Below are 24,049 nucleotides of genomic sequence, written 5' to 3'. Positions count from 1 at the left end.
AAATTATTATCTCTTTTAATTGACTTTTACCAAAATATCCTATATACTTTTTTGAAACACTTCTTTACAATTTGGAGCATCAATATTATAGGGCTAGAAGTAGCAAAATAAAAATTTTAAGACATTTAAAAAAAAAATTACTCTATGTAACCTTAAAAGATTTTTTTTTTTTAAATCAACATAATAAAGCTTGAAATTGTGAAGTAAAATGATGTATTTATTGAACATAGGGTAAGTGCTCCAGTAGTCTGCCAGGCTCCAGTAGTCGGCCAGAAGGACATAAAACTGCATATAAATAAAATGTGTATAACTCAAAATCAGATATGATGCATTCCCACATTCTTTCACCTGTCCCCAACTATCATCCAACAACAGTGAAGATGTAAGTACGTTTTATTAAGTGGTAATAAGCCATTTTGTTTTAAATGGTGTGACCATCATCCTAGTTTGCGATTCTGCTTATTTTTTTCTTAAGAGAAGACACTTCCTCTTTAAATGTTAAGTACCCTTTTTCTTTTCGTTCTGATGCAAATTTGCTTTTACTTATGTTTTAATGGATAGTATAACATTACGTTTCAATTGTAAAATAAACTCCTTCTTTGAATCAATTATTTTTAGAGGGATGGCCGACCACTGGGTACTGAATTCTTATGCATTTCCAATAGTCGGCCATGGCAGATTGACCACTGGTTCTATACTGTTTTGTTGATCTACACAGTAGTCAAATGCATACCTAATATGGATTTCCTAATGTTCATCAAATACTAATTGAAATAAAATATTGACACAGCGGCAATTAATCTGTTTTGAGAAGAAATTATCTTTCTAACGTTATTTCTTCTAAAGAAAACGTTTAAACTTTCTGCCTAAACTTTTTTATAGAAAAGGGGGTTATTTTGTCATTTTATTGCCTCTATCGTTGATTTTAATTTAGAATTCTTGAAAACTAGTGTTGTAAATTTAATCCATCGTTGCGTTTAGAATAAATGTTTTATTACTTTTAACATGTTATTACCAAATGGAGATTTATGGTCTTTCTTATCAAACCATCTTATGTCTATGGTTTGATTTTACTAAGGCTAATTATTTTAAATGTTGGTAACATTTTTTACCACTGCTTCCATAACCAAATATTTATTTCCTTGGGTTTTCTTCTTTAGGAAATCAAAATTTATTTCTTGTTTAAAATAATGCTGACTTAGCTTCAAAATTGCATTACGTAGCTACTAATTCCATTTTAGTTTATTCATCGTTCACTAATATTCTTGTTGAAGGATGCATGATTATCTTCATGACACCCCAAATGTCTGAATTTTCAATTTACCTACATACAGGCCCATCACTTGGGCAATCAATAGGGGGGGGGGCAATTGATCTCTCTGGATTTTCGCAACAGAATGCAATTATGCATTTTTGCCTATATTTTGATGCTTTTTTTCTTCAAAATGAACTGAATTCATATCCTTTGCCCCCCCCCCCCGCCGAAAAACTTTGAAAGCGCGGACGAGCCTAGATAATTCATCTTACTGCAGTTCATTCGCAACGAAGTACCATTGTTTTTTATGATAAATTTTGTTTTAGACGTGACCTTGATTGCTAATCTTTTAAGTAAAAGGATTTTTACTTTTATTGTTTTGAGGTGAAATTATTTCCAAAACTACAATTTTAATTTTATGTTCCATAGGTTGAAGTTTTGTTGTAATGAACATAGACTAGTCAAATGTCAATCATATTAATCAATAATTCGCTCTTTATGGGTCATGTGAATTCTATCAACTCTTTCGTTCTCTATCAAGTCTTAATGTTAACATAAACAATTAACACTGAAACCTTTTTGTGCCAGGATGGGGGGGGGGGAGGGGGAGTCCAAATTCTCATGTTTTGGAAGTTTTCAAAATGCCTCCCCCCCCCAAAAAAAATCCAGCTTAACCCGAGTCCTTTCTATTTATCAAATTTCTTCTTTCGCAGCATATATCATTTTAGTTAATGACGTAGAACAGGGGTTCTCAAACTTACAGAATTTGCAGACTCTTTGAAGACTGACATCAGGTCACTCCCCCCCCCTCTCCCTCCGTACATGCTTAATACAAGCAATCTAATTGGAAATTGGAGCTGATATGAATAGCTGAAAACAATTAAATAAGGAAAAATCTAGATAGCTTCACACACGAAATATAACTCAGCTGTTCAAAGCTTTTTTTTGAACAGCTCATTACTAGAACATATGAAATCCAAGATGAAAAAAGTAAATACAATTTTTTGAGGTAATTTAGGATTCAAGTGAGGTTGGCATACACATTAGTCACTTTCACAACATTAATGAGGGGGTTTATTTTATTTTATATGATATATCCTAATGCCCTCCCCTCCCCACCTTGATATTCTTTTACCCCCCCCCCCCCATAGGTTGAGAACCACTAATGTAGAAGATAAATTATGAAAATTTTTTGCATGAGATGCATATTCAATCTGATTGCATTTTAGAAGATAAAACATTATGAAGACATCCAGAACGCAAAACTCTTTCATAATCAATGGAATAATTAATTTTATAAGTATACTGCTGTGCTGTAAGTTTCGCATTCAGTTTTGTTCAAATTTATTCACTTATACCTCATAAGAGTAACGAAAATGAAACGGCCAACTGCTGGCTCATGCATGGCCGAGCACTGGGTTTCTATGACCGACTTCTAAAGCATTTTTTTTATTCCAGAAACAAGTTTGTGGATCATTATCAAAAAGGTACAGCCTAAAGGTTTACATTGTTTTTGTTGTTGTATTGATAGCTGAAATTTATAGGTTAACAAAACTCAACAACTAATCTCTTAAATGGGTGCCTACTGGAGCATTTACCTTATATTTTTTTTATGTTATTCAATCATATTTTTAAAACGGTTTATTTATTTATTTTTTTATCAGGGCTAGATTAAGCTTGTTGAAAATTATGCAGAAACAGTTTTCTTTTCGGGGTGGGGGGGGATTTCATTGTTGGGGCTTGAAGTTTACAGATCCAGGCCTGACTGGTAGAAATCAATTGCAAAACAGAAGATTTCTTAAAAAGCAGGAGTTTTTCGTTCAAATCAGGAGGGCCAAAAAATGTCGCATTGGTATTATTTACTTACATTTTTGGCTAAAAACTACAAAATGATGTGAAAACATTTGCGTTTCTTTTTTCTACTGCTTCTGAATTATTTCCACTTCTTTCTCTTTCACTTTTTCTTAAGTTTGGACACTTTTAACTCTCTCTTGGTCTTTTGAGCTTCTTTTGCTGCCTGAAGGTCATTTTTTCCCAGACCTTTTTTTAGTTTTTAAGAAGCTTCAGCAAACAGTTCTTATCTTGCTGCTTTGGTTTAAAGATGATCCTTTTTTTTCATTCAGAGCTTCAGTTTCACTTTCAATAGATGATTTAATTTTTTCCATTTCCTTCATAATCCTCTTTTTTGCTCTTGTTTTTCCTTCTACATCAATTTCAATTCCAATTATGTTGTAAGCAGAAATGAACTTCGCAGCTGAACTTAGTGAAACGCTCTGCAGTAAGAAACACAATAGAAAACAAAATGGCATTTAGGCGTGACTTGCTGTAAAAGTGGAAGGTCGAAAGGGGATAGGATGACTGATCTGGGGCTGTCTTAAGGTGCAATCGTAAGCGACAAAAAAAAAAAAAAAAATCTCTGATATTTTCCACAAAATAAAACTTTTGTGACCCTGAGAATTCCCCGATTTCCCAGTGGCATAGCTATTTTTCTTAAACAACACCAAGGTGAGGGGGGGGGGCACATTTAATACTACTTTTAAAATTATTTTCATTGTTAAAGCTATTTTTCAGATAGTTTTCAAGAATTAAATTATCAAAAAAAAAAAAAAGATTTTCCTAAAGCAAATTTGAAGAAAAGTGAGAAAGGTGACAAAAATTGCAAAAGGTGATTAAAAGTAACCAAAATTTCAAAAGGTGACTAAAAGTGAGAAAGGTGACTGACTCCTCAGTCTGAATCTCTGAACATCAACTACGATCAAGAGAAAACAATAAGCAATCGTGATTGAAAAGAAAACACTGAGAAGAATTGGTGAAGCTGCAAAGACATCTTGAGCACTACAGTAAAATACAGGGTGAGTCAAAATGAATATAGCGATCACAAATGGCTATAACTATTTAATGAAAAAAATATCGATAAGACTTACACAGAATGTAAACAAACAGATAATAACAGAATGACAACTGTTAAATTCCAACATGCAGAATGCTTTCTGCACGGGACTAGCCATTTCCATGAGTCAGACGAGGCACTGAACAGGTTTCTTGTCGTTGCAAAATTTGAATAGGTGGATGTGCAGACTTCCACTTCGCCGCACCTGCACTTTACACCGCAAAATTTTTTTGAAGTTTTGTCTACATTCTGTGTAAATCTTATCAATATTTTTAAAAATTAAATAGTTATAGCCGTTTGTAATCGTTATATTCATTTTGACTCACCCTGTATATTATTTGATGCACAATACTAAATACATTAGTTCTTCATAGTTCGAATGCACAGTTCGAAAGAATCAAAAAATAACTTTTTACTAAGATAAATCAAATGCAAAGCAAATTAATATAAAGATAAAAGAATACTTGTTTTTTACTAGTAAATTTGATGTTCAAATAAATTTCTTTTTAAGAAACTATTTATAGTACAGCTATCATAGTTGGTAAGAAAAAAACTTTCTTGTTCACATAATGATTACCTTTTTACATTTATAGCAAACATAATATGCATAGCGATCCATAGCAAAGCCAGCGGGATCCTTATAAAATCTAGTGCCGGGGGTTGTGATTGCTTCTGCTTTGTGCAAACCTTCATACTCAAGTCTCATCAGGGCTTTTCGTTTGACATCTTCAAATAAGTTTCTTGCTGGATCAAGTAAATCTTTCAAAACAGAATGATCCATAGGTGCCTGGAAAACAGAAAGATAAAAAAATTTTCATTTTGATATTTTTGGAGAAGTAAAAAGTTGTGTATGCACACTTCCTATTGTAAAATATCATTTACACAATTATCAACTAATCCTTCAGTCAATAACAAATTATAATTTCTTGCCAAATAAGAAAAAAAGTTGTTTAAATTGCTACTGTTACATTGTCACCTGTTGCAACAGACATACATTATACAGCCATTTAGCAGGGATCTGGAAGGATAGCAATGATCTTAATATAGTGAATGGATTAAAAAATAACTTCATTCCTTCTGCTGTTAATAAAACTCATAGCAATTACCTCATTTTTTGTAGACATGCTAATATAATCAAGAATGAACTTAAGAATATAACACAACAAACAAAGTTTCCAACTCAAATGAAGATACTAATAGTTAAAAAGTTCCTACAACAATGTTGTGTAATAAGTTAATTTCCTTTTCTTCGCTACATCATAAGGCTTTGGCGTTATCCTCATAAGCTCCCTAGCAGCCACATACAGTTTGGCCAGGGAAAAGCAGTCTGGAATAAAAATCTTCAAACTAGGAAGCGCAGAGTACCTCATCAAGTATAAAAAGTTCATTACTTCATCTTATAAGCAAAGAACAGTTATTATTACTTACTACTCTGATATGGTGTAGATGTGCATATAGAAAGTCATGACTAAGCTTGTGAAATTTTTAGACTAATGACAAGTTCATTAAAACAGGAGAAAGGAGCAAGTTCCCCCATATTTTTTTCATTCGAAACGGCTATGTAATGTTGTTGCTTTACTTCAATAAAATTAGCTAGTGAATTCAATTATGTTTATCAGCTTAAATCTAACTGCAACCAGTAATATAGCAGTTATATATGTATAAGTTAAAAAGACAATAGAACAAATTACAAGAATTTCAGACAAACCTGACAAATGGGACACAAGGAGAAGCGAAATGTGATACGAGGACCAGACCATTTTTTTGTCAATACAGCACGGCAACAATGGAGATGAAATAAATGGCCACAGGATAACTGTCAATAAAAAATGATGTATTAAATTAGTTAAGTACACAGGAAACAAAATAATCACTTTTTCTGCTCAGAAGTTTCAAGATTTTAGAAGTTTCAACTGTTTTAGCAGTATGTTCAGATATTTTCAGGAGAATTATTGTTTCTGGTAGTTTTCAACTTTCAAAATAAGAAAAATGGAGAATGAAAGAAAAACAGCCCAATCATTTTAGTCACATTGCTTTAGTTCCTTGCACTGAAGAAGATTGTAAATTTGAAATACTTTTATAAATGCTTCTCCAAAATGTTTAGTTGAATAAATAAATTTATTTATTCATTTATTGCTTTTAGGCAAAATAATTAGTAATGATCTTTATTGTTGACAACTCAAAAGCTACATCGAAGAATTTGACTACTTAAAACTTAATGTGAATTTCCATTATTTAATTTACACACTGCCAGAACTAAATTACCCTATTTTCGGGAGTAAGCCAGGGTGGCGACAGGAACGACGAAAAAAAGTTCCCTGACTTTTCCCTGATTAAGTTCATTGAATTTCCCTGATTTACACGTTACCATGGATAATGGTTTTCTTCCTTTACCCTACCCGAAAACCATTGCATATTAAATAAAATGCAGTGTTTAAAACGTTTTAAGCTGTTAATTAAAAACATATTTTGAAAAAAAGCTTTTTTTTTAGCAAAAATTGTACTACGAAGAAATTTTATAAGAAATCTGAAACAAATACTCTTTACTTCCAGTAACCTGTTAACATAAGAATTCTAAGAAATTATTAAAACCACTCTTAAAGACATATCTAATTATGATAAAACTTAAAAAAATTATTTGGATATAATTTTTAACTGAATTTTCAAGCAGCATAATTGTCGCTGCGAGAATAACAAGTAATTGTGAAAGTATAGAACTAATGCAGTTTTACTTACGTAAATAATGAACATATTTATGTGAAACAAATTGGAACCTTTTTAAACAACCAGTCATATTGAGCTATTCTCTAATCAAGAACTTAGGTTTTAATGAAGGAATACAGCATTTTAACTATTAAAAAATAGTAAAAATATTTACTTATGTACACAACTCAATTTCAAATGATTTCATTATTAGTCGAAAAAAAAAATCTTTTGTAACCAACTACATTGAAATGTAAAAAAACAATAATTAATTTGGTTTTAAAATAAAAGAATTTTAAAGTCTGAAAAAAAAAACCCTTTGTATAATCTAAAGCGACAGCAAATAATAAAATGGCAAAAAACAAAGTTGATTTTCATTTAACATTCAATTTCATCAATTAAATCGAAAATGCCAAGTAAAATACATTTTAAGCTCTTAGCAGTATCAATTAAAAAAAAAAAAGATTTTTTCTTAAAATTGTGATTACAGTATGCTAGCTACTTCAAGACAATGAGTAAAGGCAATGGAGCGAAGTCTTTAATGGCGGCTTCCTCTTTGCCTTTAGGGTTGTTTATTTTACGTAGCATGGAACGCCTGGCAGAAAAATTCAAACTACATAAAATAAACAACTTTACAGATACAGAAGCTTAGGAAGTTTATTCTGTGGTTAAGAGTCATTTTTTTTAAAGCTGGACAAAGTGAATGGGAGCCTGATAGTTGACACCTTCGATTTTCCTGAAACTTTCAGAATATGTTGCTAGTATTGTGATAAGACAAAGTGTAGCTTCTTTCTTCTCAAATTTGACTTGTTGGCAATTCAGTGGAGGTCAAAGTTTAAGGACGTGAGAAAAAAGAGCTTAATATATGATTCCTTTGCTTCAAAACCAATGAGTGTACCAAGCCAATTTTGTTTTTGTGGATACTACTTGATACTAGGTACATGCTAGCCGAAATATTTTGGTCGCTCATTCATGGCTTTGCGGGCAAAGGTCAATTGAAAATGCTATTTTTTTTACTTTTTTTGCCTTGTTTGGGCCCGGATATCTGCTAAAGCCGTGAGTAACCCTCGGAAATAAGTATATACCTAACTACTCACCACAGTATAGTACTAAGAAAAACATGAAATGTCATGGGTTACTCTTTGCTTTAGTAGTTAAACGGTCTCAAAGTCGATCATTTTTTAAAAATAGCCAAGTTTAGACGTCAATAACTCTGATCGCGACGCATCAACAACTTTGGGACACAGCTGTAGTTATAGTCCAAGTGGTCTATTTTAAGGTCCAGGTTAGAAACCCATGGCAACTAATAAACTTTTTTAGTTATACGGCCTCAAAGTTGAAAATTTGAGCTATAATTTCATTTTTTTTTTCAATTATTCTATGATTGGTGAGTTAGTAACTTAGAAAAACATCTGTAATTACATTCAAAGTGATATAGTTTTAGACTCAGGCCAGAAAACTTTGGGATCTAATCATCTTGCTTAATTAAACGGTCTCACAAAAATGATAATTTTAACATAAAGTGTCAAGTTTCAACTAAGCTAATCCACGAAAACAAGACTCTCAGACACAGCTGTAATTGTGCTCCAAGTGATGTAGTTTTAGAATCTGCTTCATACCCATGACACTTTTAAAATTTCAAAAAAATATATTTTTAATTCGAACTTTTACTTGTTCAATATAGTTAATAGCACGTGTTGAGTTTTCTCCCTTTTCAAAATGTATTTCTGAATTTTTTAAAAGTTTCGTACTTTATTTTATAGATGGCAGCATTAAATTATATGTAAAACCTATAAAACCGGATAGTAGTGGCTGATGTAGCCATTTTAAACAAACAACACTGAACCGAAGCTTTGAAAGGCGGAGCATTCAAAACAAAATCTATCAACAACCAGCTTTTTTTAAATTTTTAGCAGAGATAATGTTGGCCAGATATTGTGTCAAGGTAAGGTACTGCTTTTTTTTATGTTAACCAACTATTTTTTCATTTAAGTAGTTTACAAGTACTAGTGTTCAAATAGTTGTACTATTTTAATGAGACTTAACACGTGGTTTAGTAACAAACTGTATATAGTTTAACAAAATATGTTCAGTTGAAAGTAAGGTAGACAAAAATTGATTCAAGTTTCAAAAAATAATCAATATAATTTTTTTCTCGTTAGTCAAATAAAATATTTTTTGAAAATTGTGGGCAAAGAATAAAGGTAGAAAATGTTTGAGACCTATTTTCGTGTTGATTTCCTTTTTTTCTTTTTTAACAGAAAAAAAACCACTGTATTAGTGGACCGCTATTGTTCAGGTCTGATATTTTACTTTACCCCTAAGTTGCATATAAGAAGTACAAAAAATATGCTTAGTGCACCAAACAAGGCCATCCTAAGTTCGTGATCTCATTTATGATTGACTACTCCAACTTTTGCACATTCATTAGATAACATATTTCCATGGAAAAAATATAATTTTCAATTACGTTTTCCTACACTGTTCTAAAAAAGAAAGGCAAATTGGCTAAACTAGGAACATTGGTCTCCAACTCTGAAAAAAAAACCTCCGAAAAGAAACCATTCTCTGTTGCCAATAGGATAGCATATTAAAACACATTTGACACGTCCCATGGGTATATAATCTGGGTCAAAAACTGAATGCTGGGGACTGAAGCGGTAATTACAGCTGTGTCTCAAAATTTTGACTCGTGGATTAGCGTAGTTGAAACTTGACATTTTATGGGTAAATTATCATTTTTGAAACCGTTTCATTAAGCAAGATGATTAAATCTCATGGTTTTCTCACCTGAGTCTAAAACTACATCACTTAGGGTATGATTACAACTGTTTCTCGAAGTTACTAACTCATCAGTCATAGAGTAATTGAAAAAAAAATAAGTTGAAATTATAGATCAAATTTTCAACTTTGAGACCGTGTAACTAAAAAAGTTTATTAGTTGCCATGGGTTTCTAACCTGGACCTTAAAATAGACCACTTCGACTATAACTACAGCTGTGTCCCAAAGTTGTTGATGCGTCGCGATCAGAGTTATTGACGTCTAAACTTGGCTATTTTTAAAAAATCATCGACTTTGAGACCGTTTAAACTGCTAAAGCAAAGAGTAACCCATGCTATTTCATGTTTTTCTTAGTACTATACTGTGATGAGTAGTTAGGTATATACTTATTTTCGAGGGTTACTCACGGCTTTAGCAGATATCCGGGCCCAAACAGGGCAAAAAAAGTTTAAAAAATAGCATTTTCAATTGACCTTTGCCCTCAAAGCCATGAATGAGCGACCAAAATATTTCGGCTAGCATGTACCTAGTATCAAGTAGTATCCACATAAAAAAAATTGGCTTGCTACACCCATTGGTTTTGAAGCAAAGCAATCATATATTAAGCTCTTTTTTCTCACGTTCTTAAACTTTGACCTCTACTCAAGGGCAAACAAATCAGTTTTTAAAAAAAATAAACTTCACTTTTTCTTATCATAGTACCACTAACACATCCTGAAATTTTTACGAAAATCGAAGACATCAACTATCAAAAGTGTCCAAGCTTTAAAAAAAATGACTCTTAATAACTTAAGATTCAATACTTAGACCTTAAGGGAAAAAATGCACAAACATGTGTCAATGTATAATCGCACCTCAATAATTTTACTTTTTTTTAACAAATAATTGGCGGAAAATGCATAGGAAATAAAGGTATTTAATTTTGCAAAGCAAAAAAAAAAATTTTTTTTGTCTTCATTTGATCAATTTTCCCTGAATTTTTATTATCTTTTCGAAATTCCCTGACATTCCCTGATTTTTCCCTGATCAATAAAGTTCCCTGACTTTTCCCTGATCTCCCTGATTTCCCTGATCTGTCGCCACCCTGTAAGCGCTGCGGCAAATACAGGAAATTTTTTTTAAAAATGCCGGTGCTGAGCATATAACGAGTGCGGCAGATAGTGTCTTTTTTTTCAAGTTAAAAAAAAGTTCTAAGTTTAAAAAAAAAAATTGAAAAATGCTGCTAATAGATGGCACCACATCGTTTTTCATTTTGCACAATCCTTCAACCTTGGGCGACAAGTATAGCAAAGAGGGGGGAGGGAAGATGAGTCGGCGACTGCACGTGTTTCACTAAGGAGAGAACGCTGATCCACGTGGGCTAGCAAGCCTTATCAAGTCGAGCGAAGGGATCAAGGAGAGCAGCATTGTAAGCATAAGTACTAGGGGAGAGGGATGGATGTCCAGTTTTGTAAAGGGGATTTTACTACCTCCCTCACAAAAGTGGGATGATCGGGGTAGTCAAGCAACCTAATGGAAACTTTTCTCCTCTCTCTAATTTTACTATTCACTCACATTGTCATATTGCATCGTTTGCTGTCTTTCGAGAGTTCTTGGCTTATCTTTTTTTACGGAACTTTTTCACAGAATTGCTTTTGAAATGGCTCCTAAGCGATTGAAAAGTTATACTGCAGCCTTTAAATTTAAGGTAATAAAGGCAGAAGCAATTGGAAATCGTCTTGCTGCCAGAGAGTTTGGCATTGACAAGAGATGCGTTTGCCATAGGAAATCGGATAAATTGACAATCGAAAGCGATGGTCAATTAAGGGATGCTGAAGGCAAAAAGTGCAAAATGGGGATTAAAAAAAATATTTCATTATTATTAATTAAAAATACTTATGAAAAATAAAAAAATATTTTTTATTTACATTTAATCCAGCTTTCTTTACTACTGATTATGCTTTTAAGTTGTTTAATGTTGGGTGCAGGCTTGCTGAGGGTGCGGCACATACATTAAATATTTTTTACATTTGAAAGTATATTACGATGCAGCGCTTATTTACGAAAATACGGTACCTCTCTGCTGAGTAAAAACTTTTCAACAGTATCCTAAGTACTACACACTATCTTAGAAGCAGACAAAAATGGGCATTAAAAGATTTCAATTACATTTTTTTCCTTTAAAGTATGCAAGAAAATTGCATTGCAGGAATTCAAAGGAAAGAATATCTTTTCTTCAAATGAGCTAGTTTTGCAGTATTTGACTAAAGTCTTTTATTTGTCCAAACACTAAAAGAAATTCAAGCCCCCTGAAAGAGGGTCATGATGCAGACTGTGGCACTGAAATTTTTAGAAGGTACTTTTATATGTATTTTTCTCTATATTGGGTTTTTTCGGAGTACTGTGTAGTATTTGAAGAGGTGGATGTAGTCTTAGCTCTATGAGAGATGGGCACTGGGCACACTTGTGAAATACATTTAGTTACTCATTATTTTTGAAACTGAATCTTCAAAAAAAATATAGATAACGTCCCAATTTTTTCTGCAGACCATCAAAAACTCAACAACACATCCATTAAATTTAATAAAAGCCATTTCAAGAATTAATAAAGAAATAAACCTGTATGGCAGGCGCATAAGCTAAAGCTTCAATAAAACAAATCATGCACATATCATCAGCATCCTGTTTTAAGTTGGAACTATCACCACCGCATCTATGTAAGCAGGGAAGACAAGGGTTTTCGTTATATATCCCTCCACACATGTGACCACAGTTCAACATTTTTGAGCAGGCATTGCTAGCATGTTCCTGTAAAATTAAAGACAAATATTTGTATTATTTTTTAGCAATATTGCTATTTAGCAGAATTTTAGCAGTGTTATTCAATTACATGCACTTTACAGGTTTATAAGAAAACTAATGATTTGTATTACAAAGGTCATCAAAATAGTATATAAACTAGGAGTTCTCAAACTTTTTTGACTTGCGGCACCCTTTGCTGATTTTAAATTTTCTCATGGCACCCTAGCAGGGTTGCTATTTTGTCCACTTTTTTGTTAAAAGTCCAGGACGCCGGAAGCAACTGGACAAAACTGGACGAAATGAAAAATAAACTGATTATACATACATAAATTTATTCTTATGGTGTAATAATATTAGTTTATTATTCTAATACATTTTTCTATTATGAATTAATCATTTAATTAAAATAGAATCATTAGCTTTAGAATATTATAAATTTAAAAACAAAATTTAATTACACATTGATGCAGCTAATTTTAGATCATATTTATTTAAAACTAGTGGTACCCACACGGCTTTGCCCATAATAGAAAAATTTAAAGGTCTTTTGGTTCACCTGTATATTTACAAATAATGTATGGTGAATTTTTCTCGTCACTTGGCTTGTACCCATGTTACGATTCCACGTTATGACACTTTCGTATCTCGCCAATTGGCTTGTGCCCATGTTACGGTTCCACGTTATGATAATTTCGTAATTTACTTGTCCATCTTATGATTAGTTTTGTTCTTAAAATTGGAATAGAAAAAGAACCCACATCAAATTTTTGAAAAATCGCTTCCAGGTGCACAGCCCTACGCTACAAACTAACTTTGTGCCAAATTTCATGAAAATCGGCCGGACGGTCTACGCGCTATGCGCGTCAAAGAGACCATGACAGAGATCCTGACAGACAGAGAGACTTTCAGCTTTATTATTAGTAAAGAGTACATAATAAAATTTAACAATGTGAATAAGCTATTGGACATGATTAGACTATTAGAGGGCTGTCCAACTGGCGGCCCGCCAACACATATTGTGCGTCCCGCATCGATGCTGATGTACATCCATGTTGACATTCCTACCCTTGTCAAGAAGGCGGATCGGCCTCAGTTTTTTAAAATGTAAGTGAATTGTTTCATAATTCTTCTGTTTCACTGTTTTATAATTAATAATTCAACCATTAATTGTTATTGCATAAGAGGTAAAAGGTTACTGTTCAACTTTTTCAAACTGTGGCCCGCCAGTGATCAGTGACCGAAATTTTGGCCCGTGGGCTCTTTGCAGTTGGACAGCCCTGGACTATTATATACAATAGTAGAAAATAAACTGAATGGAAAAGTCAAATGAAATGCTTACATACCAAAAAGAAAAGAGAGTTATAGACAAAAAATATTTCTACAACTGTTATATTTTTCAAGGTTTTATTGATGTCACCCCATTAGTAAAATATTATATAAAATATATTATATAAAAAATATGTGTATTACATAAAATAGTTATGTATTAGCATATTTTGTGGATATGTTAATGTCATACAAATTAAGAAAAACTACTACTTCAGTAGGGTTGTGGGAACTCAGAACAGTGTACCGGAAGAGGCTATAAGAGGCAAAAGGGTAGATAGCTTTAAAAGGGCCATTAATCCTCATTGGAGATTAATAAACTGACTAGGGAACAGCCTAGTCAGAGCCTGTTGCTGATCATCACATTTGTATTTGTATTGTAAGAACATATTTCACTTCATGCCAACATTTCTTTTATTAATATCAAGTAGTTTTTTTTAAATATGATTTTTAATGTTTTGAAACTCCAACCTTTAAAAACTTCTTATTTCTACTTTTTAATTTTATAAATGCACTTATTATGGGCAATAAACCACCATATCACAGATAAACATCTTAAAATTTATAGCTGACGTGCTTGTTTTATAACTGCTATTACATGCATTATAATTTATTTTATCAAGTTTAGGTATGTAGACATTACATATATTTATTTTAATTTGGCATTGAATTGAAACATTTAACATAATTAGTAGTCTGACTTGGTATCTAAAATACATCTTATTACTTTAAAAAAAAATAGTTTTCCTACTTTCCCATTATTTATGTTGTAACTACATTTAACCTAAGTTTGAAAACATCGAGTTAGATTGTTTTTGAAACCATGCTTTGCTGTTTAACCATTACTATACCCAAATTCCTTCATCCATGGGGTAATTTGGGTATAGTGAAACTTATGTTTGTCATTTATATGCAAATGAGTCTATTAACATGTAGTTTGTAGAAAACTATCCTGGAAAGTCATAATGCTAAGCTGAAACAGGAAAAAGAAAAAAATATGTATATGTATTATAGGACTGAAAAGTTCAAAGGAGGTCATTTTTACACCCAATTTACCCCGACAGCCCCTATGCTATTTTTATATTAAAATATTACTTGAATAGGATAAAAATTAATATAATTATTTATTACTTTCAAACTTCAAATTTTTAACTCAAAAGTTTCAGTTTACTTATAAAGTGGACAAAAGGACATTTTGCCCGGGACGGTTTTTTCCGGGACAGACAAAATAGGACAACCCTGCACCCTAGGCCATCTCTATAATGTAAACAACTAATAAGTCGTTATTTTCAGGGGGGGGGGTCTATGGTCCTATCGTACTACAATCTACTTTTCAAGGTTGTACAATCCTGGGAAAAAATGACGGGAAAGAACTACATTTTTCTTTTTGAATTCCTCAAACACATAATTTAGGTTTCAACAACAGTATGCAACTTTTTTTTAAATTCTAGACAAACTTCAGGGAACCATGTAATAACAAAGTTTACCATATAACAAGACAGGGGAGGACTGGCCAGGTTGACTGGTCGTGGATCCCCAACTGGGCCAACTGCTTAGGGAGGCCAATTTAAATAGTTGACCCTTTTCTGTAAAACAAGTTTTCCTACAACAAATTACTTTAGTTCTTGCCCTTCAAGTTCAAGTCGGAATTGTGAATAAAGTGAAAAGGGACAAGCTCTATAGAACTGAGATTGATACTATAGATCAGTGGTGCCCAAAATTTTTTAGTTTTACATAGGGTCTCACCTCATATTAAGAGGGATATTGCCGGCAAGAACAAATATAAAAATTTATTTTTCTATACAGAATGGGAAAACAAGGAAAATTAAAGACAATTATAAACCAAAATTTGCTTCCATTATTATTGCATGCTTATTTTATTGATACAAACTTTGGATCTGCTTTTTAGAAACCAATACATGACTACTTGGCTTCTAATTTAGCAGCTATCGTTCATAAGACCGAATAAAGATGATCAGTAGGTTTTAAATGTTTCAGAACATATTTTGCATTTCATAACATTGAACACAACAACGGGCCACATAGATCTGCTTTGCGGGCCTCATGTGGTCCGCAGGCCGTAAGTTGGGCATCACTGCTATACATTATATTTTAGTCATAGACCAGCTACCTTTATGCATCCATTCCGTGGTGAAATAGTAAATTTAAGGCTATTAAAAAGGCTAATAGACAAGAAAACAGTGTAAGCACTTCAGATAAGGGAGCAACTTTTGACAGAAATAAAAAATTTGCTCTCTGCAGCCTCGAAAGTTGTTGACTGCCCATTTAGAATTGGGGCAACAAATATGAGAGGACAATATCCTGGATTGCTGGCCTATTTGGAAAAAGACAACCATAACATTCACTATGTAATTAGCTGGTTGTGACAGATTCAACTAAATACTGTAAATTGGCAAGAAATATCATTGATCTATTGCAATTTATCGCTGCAAATACTTTCATATCAGAATCACAAACGGAAAAAAAAGTCTGGACTAAGATAAACTGAATCTAAAACAGGACAAAATTTCGGCTCAGAAGGGAGAGCTCCTGAATCTTGCATCACTACCCCTATACTTTTTTAAAGCCTCGATGTCAAAAAATTTCCCACGAAAACCCCAGAATCCTCCACCTTACGCCACCAAACAGCTTAGAAATACGTTTTTAGGCCTTCAATTTTGAAAAAATTTCTAGGGAGAGTACACATATTTAACTTAAGACTGTGAGTACTTTAACGTACACACACTCGTAAAGTTCCACTATACAGAAAAAAACTGCATTTTTAAATCTTCGATGACAAAAAAGCTCAGGGGACATCCTGATAATTTTACGTTCTCAAATATAGCCAAAGTAAGACTTTCAATCTCAAAAAAGCACCCCTGAACCCTTTAATACCCTAAAAGATTTGAAATTGACTTATTTTGAGAAAGATTTTATTATTTAAGTTTCGAGAAGCTGGAACCTTGCACCTTTTATGTCTTCTATTGTTTCCAAAGGAAGCCTTAAGTCATGTTTTTAGTGTTTTAAATTCAAAAAACTTCGGAGAAGTGTCTCCTGACTCTACCTTTGGTAACATCAAGGCTTTCTCCTAAAGTCACCAACCATAGTCTACAATTGAGTGCTTTGATGCAAGAACCAGGTAAGTCCAAATTTTATTTTTTTATTTAAGAAATTTTTTTATTTAGAAATTCCGAAAGAGAGTCGCTGGATTCCCTATAATAACTAAATCTAGTTCAAAATTGGGTCGAGTAGACTTCAGTTTTGAAATGCTTCCAAATGAGAACACTACGTGAGGACACACAACACACAACTCTCTCTGTGAGGATGAGAACACACAACTCTCTCTAGCGTGACTAAAGATAGTTTTGCGTTTTTTAATAGTTCAATGTCAAAACGTTTTTGTTGAGAGTCCCTGATGCTTCCCTGTTCCATTAATTTTACGAAGGGTAGCCTAAAATTGCATATCTAAAACTTCACATTTCGGAGAATTTCCAAAAAGAGCCCCCCCCCCCCCCCACAAATTTTATTGTAAACAAAGATAGACTGAAGTGGACTTCAATTTTGAAGAAAAAAGAAAGAAAAAAAAACCATGGGGGAGCCCCTTCCTTTTCCTCTGCTCTAACGTAACCAAAAATTGTAAAATTGAAGTTTTTGACATCAGTTTTGAAAATATCGCTTGGAAGGGAACTATATAAATATATATATATATATATATATATATATATATATATATGGAACCCCTTCTCCCGATCTTTACTCCTTAAGACAATATAGATCAACCAATTTCGAAATATTTCCGGGGTAATTTACCCGATTCCTCCTTTTTCTCGTATTCTTCCTATGTTGTCAGTATTGATGCCAAAAAATATGTCTTTTAGGACTTATAGCCATTAGTATCCTTCTTTCAAGGCAAATAAAAAATGTGTCAAAGTTAGCTTCATTTTGCGTTTTATAATTTTATTTTTTTTTAGAACTTTTGAACTTGATTTAAAAGCTTAGAGAAAAATAGGAACTAGTGGTAGTTTAATGTCTTTGCTCGACCACGGAAGAATGAGATCCATCAGTTTAATTTAACTTTTTTCTTTTACAGAGGTGGGCCAAAATATTCTTTTGCCGACTGGGCCTAACTCAACCAGTCTGCCCCTGTAACAAGATCAGTTGGTTTTGACATCACTCTTCTGCAACAACTTCTGTTACACTGTTGCCTTGTAGTTAAACGTGGCTTGTTGATAATGTGTTACCAACAGTTAGGCTTCTTGCTGACGATGAAAAAAGATCTAGTGAATTTTTGTTACTGTATCAAAAAATTGAGAATTTCTTTACTGGTCAACCGTGCATTATTTAGAGCACTCTTGTTACATATATATTGATACCCCAGACACTTCATTGCACCCCTCACCTCATCCTATGACAACTCAGTGTGCTGCGGCACCCAGTTTAAGAACCCTTAATTTAAACGATTTCTCACAAAAGATACGATAGATGATAATAGTTCATGCATAAATTTATAACTACATCTCTTTAAAAAAAAAAAATGTATATTCTGAACATAATTCAAACAAATTTATAATGAATGGGTCAAAACAATACAATCATAGGTCATAAATCTTCACTAATCGTAAGAAAAAAATAACATACTTGACATTCTGGTTCATTGCAAACATTGCCAATAGATAGAAGACCAGTACTGCTACTAGAACCACAAAACCTGCATACACCTGAAGAACTGGGTTTACCTAAAAAATTCATGAAATTTTTTTAAAAAAGAACAATTTTACAACACATAAATATTCATTTAAAAAACAAAATGTCAATTTTTTATGGTTAACCTTCTCTTAAATGGTATGACTGAAGGGAATAAAATAGAGTTCAATATTTCTCTTATCCTGCAAGATCAAAATAATCATATTGGAGTCAATTTGTGATCACTTGAAGCCTTATAATTCGAATATTTTTTTATCACAAAGTTTTTCTTGGGTCACAAACTCTTGGGAAGGCTGTGGGAACTTCCCCCATAACTTGAACTACCAATAACAAAGATTTCAGTTAATCTCTTGAGACTTAGAGCTGCCTAAAGTTAACTGTATTTAAAAAAAAACTAGAATATTTTACCAGAAAAATATTTTAGACCTCTGAAAAATGCAACTTAGTATGTACTTCCAGGCAAAGAATTATTTTTGAATCAAGTCACTGCTTGCATTTTCATAAATTTCATGTAATGCTTCTAAACTTTCAATTAGTTAAAATCATCCAAATGTTTCAAGCTTAAGCATTATTGTCCTTACTAGCTGTTTAATATTTTTTAAGTATTTCACAGTTACAAGCTGGGTATATTGAAATAACTAACAAAATTCACTCTTCACACATTAAAAATGGATAGCAGAGGTATTTGGAGAGGTATTAGCACCAGGAAAAGATTCATTACAGAAATAAATAATGTAGGAAAAAATGAGAAGGTAATATATTCATTGGAAAAAAAATGATACAATTCATACCTCTGGTTCCTTCTCGAAACTCCACCATTGCTTTTAAAGTCTTAGAATCTGCTAAACACATAACCCAAAACAATTTAGTACGGCCACATCCTTCATGTAAATCAACTTTAATTGCTTCTTCCTCTTCTTTAAAAACCTTGAGTTAAAAAGAAGAAATGCAATGATGTAGTCTTTTTTTAAACTGAAATATAACAAAGTCCACTAAAACCTGTCTACAACGATAATGTTGGAACCTAAAAAAAATATTGTAATAGACAGGCTATTGTTACAGACAGTTTGATTATTCATGCTGACATTTTGCTGGAACCAAAAAAATATTGTTATAGACCGGTTATCGTTATAGACAGAATCGTTGTACACAGGTTTCACTGTATACAGAGAACTGGACAATTGGAAATAGGTTTTCCTACATATACATGGCAAAAAAGGAATTTAATGACTGGATGAAATATCTCATGCTGGCTAATTATATTTCATCTTTCTGTTGGATCATTATTCATAAACATTATTCATAGAAAGTCAACCGACAAGGTATGAAGGGTGAATATTGCTTCTACTCTTCTACATTTGAACGAAGCAATTGCCTGTTTGATGATATTTTGATACAGTAAAACCTGTGTAAGTTGACCACTTGCGGTGCTCTACTTTAGTGGTTAACTTAAACAGGTTGTCAAATTACAGAGGTTGATTTATATAAGGGCTAATTCCGTTCCTGAAAAAAAGCGGTCAACTTAGACAGGTGGTCAACTTCACATGTTTTACTGAACTTGAAATTTTAACCCTAACTCCAGTGGATCAGGCCCGACGAGAGGACATGTCAGCCTAGTCGGAAACTAGGTGCCCGGGTCTTGAGGGGGCCCTGGCGACACCGACACAAAAAAAAAGAAAGAGAAAAAATCAAGAAAAATAGAGAAGAGGAAAAGGGGGGCGCAGGGGAGGAAACAAGCAAACAAAAAAAAAAAAAAAAAAATAACTTCTGAATAAGTGAAAACATAAAGAATAAAATTTATTTTAAGATGAGCGTTCGCGAATAAACAAATGCTCTGTTCTCACTAATGATAGGGAGGGTAAAAGTGTGAGGGGAAATCAACGCCGATTGTTCCGTGTATGCAACCGAATCATGCAATGTTTTATATTACATGTTTAATAGATTCGCCCCCTCCCCCCACCCCTCGCCGAAATTGAACTATCATAAGAAATCATGAGTGTGTGATGAATTCAGAATTAGGAATAGTGCTACTGACGTCAGGGGCATGCTTACAATAATAGGAGCCTTACCTCAATGAATTTTTTACCCAGCTCCCGGTCTATCACTCTAAAAGAAACAGCAATACTTTTAAAAATGAACTTTTCATAACTTATATCATTAACAAAAGAAAGCAAGATCAAAGATTCTCCAAAGGATTGTTTTCGCAGACGTTAGCCATAGATACCATTGTAAAAAGACATTTTGTTTTAAAGCTTAGTTTTTCATCCTACATGATGAACAAAGATTTATTATTGACAATATACTACCTGTGTTCATTAAACACTCTTATTTTGAGACTGACTGTCAAATAGCGCTTCTAAAGTACATTACAATGGGCAACTAGTCTCGGAGTTTTAGCACTGGAGAACAAACTTTCAAGAAACTTGAACTTCGATGAAGTTATAAATCTTTTCGCAAATAAAAAAGCAAGGAAGGTTGCTTTGAAATAAGTTCAATATTGTGCCTGTTCATAGTTTCAATGTAGGAAAGTTTGGTTTTGATATGTGAATTTCTGTGTCATATTTTTTTTCTTTTTTAATTAATTAGCAAGTAGTACTCCTGAATTAAAATTATGATTGTAAAATTTACTCTTGTGGTATTTACTGTTGCGGCACAGAAAATAGAGTTAATTGTTTTAATAAGCAGTTTTGATTTCTCCCTCCCCCCCCCCCTCTTTTTTTTATTCTTTCTTCTTTTTTTTGTGGGGGGAGTGGGGCCCGTGGAGACGAAACTGACTAGAGGGCTCACCCTGACTCTCTGCGGGCCTGCAGTCGATTAACCCTAAACTCCAGTGGATAGCGTTAATTTTTAACCACTTTTTTGATTCTTTATTCCCCTGAAATGACACAGTCTTTCCATTAAAACACAGTTAAGTTATCACAGTATCCAGTGCAGCCTTGTCACAAAAAAGCTTTTCCCTGCATGTTAAATATTTCCAAAACATATTATCAAATTATCATGCTGTGGCACGAGTTTCATCGTTGAAACTTGCGGGTTACTCTGTCGTTGGCTATTATTTATATGAGGATAATAAAATGTATTGTGCAAAAGTATATAACCTGTGGCATACCATGGGTGACACCCGGGCCAGTAATCTGGGGTGTCACCCCCCCCCCTCTTTCTCCTACGAACAGAAAAGAAAAAAAAATTATGTAAACATGAAATTCATGCAATTTTCAGAAACAGCTACATTTGTGTTGTAACAAAATTTTCAGTGGGCTAATGTTCCAAAGACAAATAGGCCAATCCATTTGAAATCACCCAAAAAGAATAAAATTTGTTACTTGATACTTTTGATATTCCTAATTTTTTTACATGCAATATTTGGCCAACTTTAATGCACTATAGCTCTAGTACCGGTTGAGTCTCAGTCGTCAAATTGCTATCATATTCTCATATTATTAAAAAGTGTTATATGTATTAATTTCAATATTTTTCACTACGTCTTTTTTGAAATATTTTACTTTAAACTTTGTGAAAATGCAATATTTGTCCAACTTGAATGCACTATAACTCTAGTACCAGTTGAGTCTCAGTCATTAAATTGCTGTCATATTTTCATGTCATGAAAAGGTGTAACCTGCATCGATTTCATAATTTTTCACTCAGTCTTTTTTGAGATATTTTACTTTAAACTTTGCCAAAATTCAATTTTTGTCATTTTTGAAAAATTGTACACACACACACACACACACACACACACAAAGTTATCAAGCTTAAAATTTCTACAACAAGTAGTCCTACATTATATCTACACAAGAAAAAAATTAGAGCTGAGACTCTCCTCCTTTTACTAATTGTGCAACACTAAAACTCGTATTTTATGCCGATTTTCAGTTTGTAGTTGTGAACTTTTTCTTTACCTTTTTCACCATTTAAGTAATATTTTGCAAGCAAATCATATCGAGGGCATCATTCTGATGATGTAAAATTTCATTTTGTCTGGATAGCTATAAAATTAACCGAGTTTGATGTATTTAAGTAAAACTTGTTTTTGGACCAAAAACGGCTACTAGGCAACCTTAAAATGGCGCATAAAAAAATATGAGCCTAAAAAATTTTCTTTCAACACTTTTGAACTCACTTAGAAGTGGAAAGTAACTAGTAAAAAAATTAGGAAAATCAAAAATATCGAGTAACACGGCCTGGGTGATTTCTAATGGATTGACCTAAATAAAAGTGGGGGTCTAGAGTTTGAAATAAAAGTTTTCAAATTTGTAGTCTTAAAAATGCATTTTAGCCTACATATTTTTCAATAACTTGCAATTCCACTTTGGGTGTCACCCCCCAGACGGGTGATCCCTGAGGCGGACCATTATACCATTTTGAAAGACCTGGACAAGAAAATTTGATCTTAAACTTTTGATAAAAACGTTCAGTTTTAAATTGCTATAATGCCATTACTTCAGTTGCCATTTATAAAGGGACTAACCTGTCGTTGATGGTTACGTGTCTTACGATTCAGGTGAAGATAACGATCACATTCTGCACAAAGATTTCCACATGTGGCACACAAAATAATTGCTGGTGTTTCAGAATCATCATGGTTATCACAGAAAGGCTGCAATAAAAATGTTAAGTACAGCAACATCATTAAATTGTTTTGAAATGTAAACAGTCACATGATTTTAATCAAAACAAGAAAGATTTAGAAAGTAACTTAAACAAATTAAGAGGGAAAGCAAAGCAAAATTAAGCAAATTAAGAGGATGTCAACTGTCAGACAGAGAATGCAAAAGAATCTTTGAAAATATATTTACTCTTGATTGAGCTTGTTGTCCATCCCCTCCATTACCACCTACCCACTGACCAGATGAAAGTCTTTCCACATGTTCTTGATCAAGCACACATAACGATGCTAGAGCTAACCATAACTGAAAGGGGGGGAAAATATGATGAAATTAAACCAAGATTAAAGTTTTCAGTAAATTCAACAAGTGTATATTTTGACTGAAACACAGTAAAGCTACTGAGTAAAAAAATTAACTTACAGTAGGTGTTCTTAAACACTCAGAAGGAGAACGATGCTGTTCTTCTAATTTTGTCAGATTTAATATATTTTCCGCTATAGCACCTTTTGTTACAGTCGCCCAAGCCTCTGTTAGCTTTCCCTGATTTGTGAAAGAAATAAAATTAACATTAAAAACATATTGAACAGTTTAATGCCTAATTCATTAATATTTTTATTACACTAACCTTTAGCTATTAAAGCTCTTATGAAAAATTTAGAACACTTACAGCAGCCATATCTTTTAACAACTGTATAATAACTTCAGCAAGTTTTCTTGCCATGCATCCTCTCAGCCACCATCGGTTACCAACAAAATCTCTAAAAACAAAGAGAAATTATGCAGCAAAAAGAAAAAAGAGCACAATATCATATAAGGTATTCAAGAGAAAAATAATAAAAGATTTAAAATTTTATTACAAATTTTAAATTAGTGTTAGAAAGTTGTTGGCATCCTCCAAAAGGAATAAGAGGGAGCAGGAACCCTTTATTCTTGAACTAAGACATTTTAAATTTTTAAAAACTCTTGGCATCTTTTTACGTATAACTTTATACATGTGC

At 32.9% G+C, this 24,049-nt stretch overlaps 1 protein-coding gene across 1 annotated transcript in view; it reads right to left on the bottom strand.

Moving 5' to 3' along the window:
- LOC129232959 (E3 ubiquitin-protein ligase MYCBP2-like) overlaps window positions 1-24,049 on the bottom strand; it is a 284,810-nt gene that overhangs the window by 17,132 nt on the left and 243,629 nt on the right. Inside the window, exons 68-76 of the mRNA XM_054867051.1 lie at window positions 23,719-23,809; window positions 23,472-23,591; window positions 23,241-23,354; window positions 22,913-23,041; window positions 19,233-19,368; window positions 18,376-18,473; window positions 12,229-12,417; window positions 5,854-5,961; window positions 4,723-4,932 (exon numbers count right to left, since the gene is read on the bottom strand). Of these exons, the coding sequence (XP_054723026.1) occupies window positions 4,723-4,932; window positions 5,854-5,961; window positions 12,229-12,417; window positions 18,376-18,473; window positions 19,233-19,368; window positions 22,913-23,041; window positions 23,241-23,354; window positions 23,472-23,591; window positions 23,719-23,809 (1,195 nt within the window). The remainder of the gene's footprint in view (window positions 1-4,722; window positions 4,933-5,853; window positions 5,962-12,228; window positions 12,418-18,375; window positions 18,474-19,232; window positions 19,369-22,912; window positions 23,042-23,240; window positions 23,355-23,471; window positions 23,592-23,718; window positions 23,810-24,049) is intronic.

This window comes from Uloborus diversus, chromosome 1 (assembly GCF_026930045.1).
Source record: "Uloborus diversus isolate 005 chromosome 1, Udiv.v.3.1, whole genome shotgun sequence".
Lineage (NCBI taxonomy): Eukaryota > Metazoa > Arthropoda > Arachnida > Araneae > Uloboridae > Uloborus > Uloborus diversus.
Note: the sequence above shows the minus strand (reverse complement) of the source record. Positions and strands in the feature narration are given on the sequence as shown.